Raw genomic sequence first — 6000 nt, 5'->3', positions numbered from 1 at the left:
AATAGAGAGGGCTTGTGAATACACTCTCTAAATAAACATAGCTAAAATGTGTTACACACACCGACATTGTCACAGCTTTAACATCCGGCTGCAGTCAACAAGCACCGATGTGTAAATAGCTGCTATAACTGAGAAAGCCTATAGAAAAATAAATGATTTTATTCCTCTCATTTCCCCCATTCCAGAAAGTGTAGATGCAAGCGCATCTGCAGTCAGATGGCCTAATGACCAATATTATTTACTCTCCGGCGTCTCTCATCCTGTAATCTTTCATTTGCCCCAAGCCCTTCGGAGATGAGCAGCCTACACACATTTTATTAGCTTCTTTTACGTAGGATTTGTTGCCTGTGCAATGTGTATCACCCTTCTGTGGAGCGCTTCACTGCAAATGAATCACATTTCCACATGAGCAGAGCACTGCCCAGCCAGTGCCTATTCCCTCCATAAAGCATTTAGCTGCTGTCCAGAGCCGTGGTGCTGAAATGACTCACAGCAGTCACTGTACCCCCTAGGAGCGTCAATGCATTAAAGGGGAAGGCTAGTTTACTTTTACTAAGCATACACATTGACTTATTTATTTTCTTAAAGTCATTTTTGATTTGACTTTCACAATTTTATGTGCTTGATCTCTCATATTTTTAAATGTTGACTACAAAATAAAATGATTTTCTCTGCTTGAAGAAAATGTCTGGGGAATTAATGAACACCGTGAGTGAGTGTGTTCACTGTGTTCATTTAGAAAAGGAAATGGGCCGGTAAATTCCATATTTGCTAGCCCCTTCCCCCAATCTCTATCCTGAAACATCCTGATGCAGCGTCTGGGGGGAGATGATATGAGGGATACCAGCAGCATTGTGGGGATGGGGGGGGGGCAACAAGGCGGGGAAGCCCGGGCAGTAGTGGGAATTGGCACTGCATGTAGTGATTAGGGTGTGCCCTGGCACACCCCCTGTGCATGCCTATGCTCCTTCCTTAATGCGCTCCCTCCCTAGCTACTGCACTCATCACACTTAGAGGTGGGTGGCTGAGGGGTTTTATATTAAGAGTTAGCAGAACCTGTCGGGATTTGAGACACTAGTTCCCCATCAGGTCCGCCTTACTGTTGATTGACAGTGCACATTAATGGGTTGATTCTAAAGCCACTATTGGACTGAATTGCAACTATCAATCCACCCACTGCTGTGTACTGTCAATCAGCAGCAAGGTGGACCTGATGGGGAACTAGTCTCTCAGTTCCCCATCAGACACTCTGCCCATTTGGGTGATGACATCGCCTGTATCCATGCCCCCCCCCTTTGTTTCCATCTGTCTTTCAGAAAGGGAATCTCTCATATGACAGCTAACTGGGGTAGGGCATACAGCACATACATGACAGATACTGAGCACACCTAGGCCCCACTCTGAGTATTGGACTACTAGTCCTAATTACAGTCAGTTTCCTAAACTTTTGGAAACTACATATGTTGGATGGGTGACAGTGGTGGCTGTAGCTCTGCAAGAGACCAAAATCAGAATCGGTGCCCACTGGCCAAATAGTTAGTATTCATCTTCCCTTACAGGCTGCCTGTTGTTTATTTTTAGAGGGTCTAGCAACAGGGTCTTTTTAAAGTAATCTTGTATGTCACTTAAAATATTTACACGTTTCTTCATTCAGGTTATTTTATGTGCAAATTGTAGATACACAGCTTCAGTAGCTGTGTATCTACATAGTCTAGTATAGTGAGAATGAACAGTAAAGTACAGCCAGGGGAGTAGAAACTGTTCATTAAACAAAGTGTATGTTCACTTTGCAACGTGGTGATAGTAAAAAAAATGTAAATGTAAAGTAAAACTGCGTTTACTTTGAATACCCAATCATGTGTAATGGAAGATTCAAAAATAAAGAGTTTTTGCTAGCACACGTTTGGTTTATTAAATGCAGCACAGCTTCATCTTAAATGTCCTGAAGTTAAAGAGGTATTGCCCTCACTATGGATATTTTAAAGTGTAGGGGTGGGTACCATCATACTATATCTGGACAATGGAGAGAAGTGAAGGGTTAACAGGGGCTACTCCCTATAACGCCAATAGTGTTTGAGGACTATCTCGGTACCCAGAAATTGAAACAGGTTAAGATAAAAGTTATATGTTTATTAAGAAAAAAACATAAAATACAAAAACAAAAAGACAATGGTAGAATTGTTGTATGTAGTTGTGTTGAATAAACACTTGAAAAACATGAAACCCAACTGGTGGATGGGAACACAAAGATGTTAGTACAGACGCAGTCCTCTACAAATTTTGGTGGAGGAGACAACCAATAACATCTAAAAAGAGATACAATCTCATAGTTACGATATCAAAAAACATTTAAGAAACATTGTTTTAGCACAGCTACCAATAAACCTATTGTTTTGGAGTATTAGGAAAACCAGCGCAACTCATCAATGGAGGCCCAAGTGGGCATCAGACGGCATTAGGGATAGCGTTATAGGGCAAAGCTTTGGCGTAGCCCCTGTTAACCCTTCCCTTCCCTCCATTAAATGTCCTGAACTCGGAAAACATTCACTTTGCTTAGCGAACTGTCCTTATTCATTTAGTAAGTTAACCCCACTGCAATGCAGGAAGCAAAGCATGTATATGTAGTGAGTAAATACAGCCAAATTAAATTACACACTAAACAAAAAACAAGGCTTTTTTATTATTATGTATTTGTTATGCTTTTTTATATTAAGTTGTTTCTTTGCACATCTATATCTAAAAAAAAAAGTTTGAAACGTATGCATTCTTTTTGAAAAGCTATCCATTACAATAAAACCACATAATTACATGTATAACAGCCAGAGGCAAAAAGACATGTGTGATATACACTTGAAGCGTATTTGTTCTTTGGCAGCCAAATTGGGGCAACACCTTCTTTATATCTGTTACATGTTCCTGTTCAGTATAAAGTTGCAATTTGTTTTAAAAAATTGCCGCTTATGTTTTTACTTGATGAAAACTCCTACCCAGCTTTCCCCTTCTTCATAATGTTAAGGAGGGAGCTAGGATGTTTACATATATATATATATATATATATATATATATATATATATATATATATATATAAATATATATACCATAATTAACCATGTCTGTACTGTGCTGGCTGATCTTCATTATTAGTTGTAAACTACAGTACCTATTTTAAAAAGGGTTAAAAATGTCAAGGCTTGGGTGGTATATTGTACCCGAATGCACTTTGAAACAAACCCATCCTAAAAATCTGTCCCTTATTGAGCATTACGAGCTACCCTGAACAAAACAAGCTGTCCTATGTGTAATTCTGCTCCAAAGAATTTATAGTTAAAAAAAAAATTAATTATATTTAGGCATGTTGTGTGAACAGGATTGCAAAAAAAAACATATAGGGGGTTAATTCGAAAGGCTAATTCACTTTGCACTACAAGTGCACTGCAAGTGCACTTTCAAGTGCAGTCGCTGTAGATCGGAGGGGGACATGTAAGGAAAATAAAAAACAAATTTTTGCTTGCACATGATAAGATCAGCGGAGCTTCCCCTCATTTCAGAGCGACTTCCAAGTGCACTTGTAGTGCAAATTGGATTTGCCTTTAGTATATCAACGCCATAGTGCAGTTTTCACAAATAGGACTGCAATGGTGAAAATACACGTTAAATTGCTGCGTACATGTTTGGTTTCAATTTTGTTTTATTAAGGTTTTCATATATATATATATATATATATATATATATATATATATATATATATATATATATATACATATACATTTAAGATACATTGGGGGCTATCTACGAAAGGCGAATCCACTTTGCACAACAAGTGAAAACTACGGTCCAGATTCAGGTAGATCAGCGGATCTTTAGATCCGCGTGATCTATCTGATTTAAGATACGCTGCCGCAAGTTTGAGAGGCAAGTGGGTAATTCACAAACCACTTACCTACAAACTTGCGGCGGCGTCTCGCAAATCCCCCGGCGGAATTCAAATTCCGCGGCTAGGGGGAGTGTACTATTCAAATCAGGCGCGTTCCCGTGCCGATTTAAATGAGCATGCGCCGTCCGCGAAATTTCCCGGCGTGCATTTCTCCCACTGATGTCACTAGGACGTCAGTGGTTTCGACGTGAGCGTAACTTGCGGCGCGCAGGTTTCTGAATCGGCGTACGCAAACGACGTCAAAAAATTCAAAATCGACGCGGGAACGACGGCAATACTTAACATTGGCTGCGCCTCATAGAAGCCGGGGTAAGTATACGCCGGGAAAACCGCTACGGAAACGTTGTAAGAAACTGCGTCGGGTCCGCGTACGTTCGTGAATTCGCGTATCTCGCTGATTTACATATTATTCAGTGTAAATCAGCGGGAACGCCCCCCGCGCCATTTTCAAATTGAAAATAAGATCCGACGGTGTAACACAGTTACACCTGTCGGATCTTAGCCATATCTATGCGTAACTGATTCTATGAATCAGGCGCATAGATACGACCAGTGTAAGTCAGAGATACGATGGTGTATCAGGAGATACACCGTCGTATCTCTTTGTGAATCTGGCCCTACAAGTGCAAAGTGCACTTGAATTTGCACTGAAAGTGCACTTGGAAGATCTGAGGGGGACATGCAAGGAAAATAAAAAACAGCATTTTAGCTTGCACATTATTGGATTATAAAATCAGCAGAGCTTCCCCTCATTTCAGATCTACCCCTCAGATTTACAGCGACTGCACTTTCAGTCCAATTTCAAGTGGACTTTGCACTTGTAGTTTGCACTTGTAGTGCAAAGTGGATTTGCCTTTTGTAACCCCCACTGTCTATTTAATGATTACCAAGGGTATACTTTACCGAAATACTATATATATAAATAATAAAAAAAGGAAATTAACAGCACACCACAGCAGATGGTTTTATAGAGACGTAGAATTATTATATTACCAAGTGACAAGTATGAAGCCACTTGTAGGAAAGCAACGCGCTGTTTACTGTAGCAATGTACCATTCTATTGACACTCTGCTGTGCAAGCAGCTGATGTGTAGCTTGTTTGAGCATGATATTGCTTTTTCTTTCCGTCAGAGTGGGCGTCTCCTGTCCAATTACACAAACTGATCCCTTTCAGTGGGCAATGAAGCTGCGTGAATCCCAGCATCCTATTTTAGCATCTCTCCTCCCTTGGGAATGCCGTATAGATTTAAGACGTTGCAAGAGTGCTTGACGTAGTTTTGACGTGTAAATACAAATTTCCATTGACTGTGGAGGAAAGGTTCTTGTTTTTTTTCCAGCCACAGACGAAAAGCCTTCTCCTGACATCTATCTGTTCACATAGCAACAAGGCAAAAGCTGATCTCCTGTTCTTTTTTTTTTTCTATTTGTAATATATATTTTTTCAGCCATCAGGTACTGTTTGAACAGTGTGGACATTGTACAGATACATACTGAAATGGAAGGAGGATGCTGGCCCTACAAGTACATTGCTTTAGTGTCTGTCTTTTCATGCTGCTTAGGATTCGTGGCTGCTGTAGAAAGGCGATATGTGAATGAATGGGCTGCAGAGATCCCTGGAGGTCCAGAGGAAGCACTGGCATTAGCCGATGAACTGGGCTATGACTACGGTGGGCAGGTAAGCCATAGAAAGACTTTGCATTATGAACTTGTAGATCTAACTGTGAACATTAAGGACTATTTCAATGTAATATAATTATTCAATTCAGTTATTATGCTTACTTACAGCTCAATAATTTACGCAGGATGTCATAACTTTAAATATCATTTTACTGACTTTTTCTTTTCACACAAATAGGCTCTGTGAGTTGAGCTTAAACAAATCAGCGTTGTGTGTGGCGGCTTTTTGGAAGATGAGTTCATTGTCTAGATCCTATTCATTTTAATGAATCCAAAATAATTTTATTAGTATTTAAATGAGGATAAAAATGCAACATCAATGCTGACGAAGACGTACACACCTATATTGTACATATTTGGTCAAAGGGATAAATAAGACAAGTATGAA

The 6000-nt window shown here is 39.9% G+C and overlaps 1 protein-coding gene across 2 annotated transcripts in view; it reads left to right on the top strand.

The window, feature by feature from the left end:
- The first annotated feature begins 5331 nt into the window (after nucleotides 1-5331).
- PCSK1 (proprotein convertase subtilisin/kexin type 1) overlaps nucleotides 5332-6000 on the top strand; it is a 67879-nt gene continuing 67210 nt past the window's right edge. For both annotated transcript variants that reach the window (XM_040342504.1, XM_040342496.1), the window contains exon 1: nucleotides 5332-5610. In XM_040342504.1, the coding sequence (XP_040198438.1) occupies nucleotides 5431-5610 (180 nt within the window). In that variant the 5' untranslated portion in view covers nucleotides 5332-5430. The remainder of the gene's footprint in view (nucleotides 5611-6000) is intronic.

Source organism: Rana temporaria, chromosome 1 (genome assembly GCF_905171775.1).
Source record: "Rana temporaria chromosome 1, aRanTem1.1, whole genome shotgun sequence".
NCBI classification, from domain to species: Eukaryota; Metazoa; Chordata; class Amphibia; order Anura; family Ranidae; genus Rana; species Rana temporaria.
The sequence above is the reverse complement of the archived record's forward strand: the minus strand, read 5'-3'. Positions and strand labels throughout refer to the sequence as shown.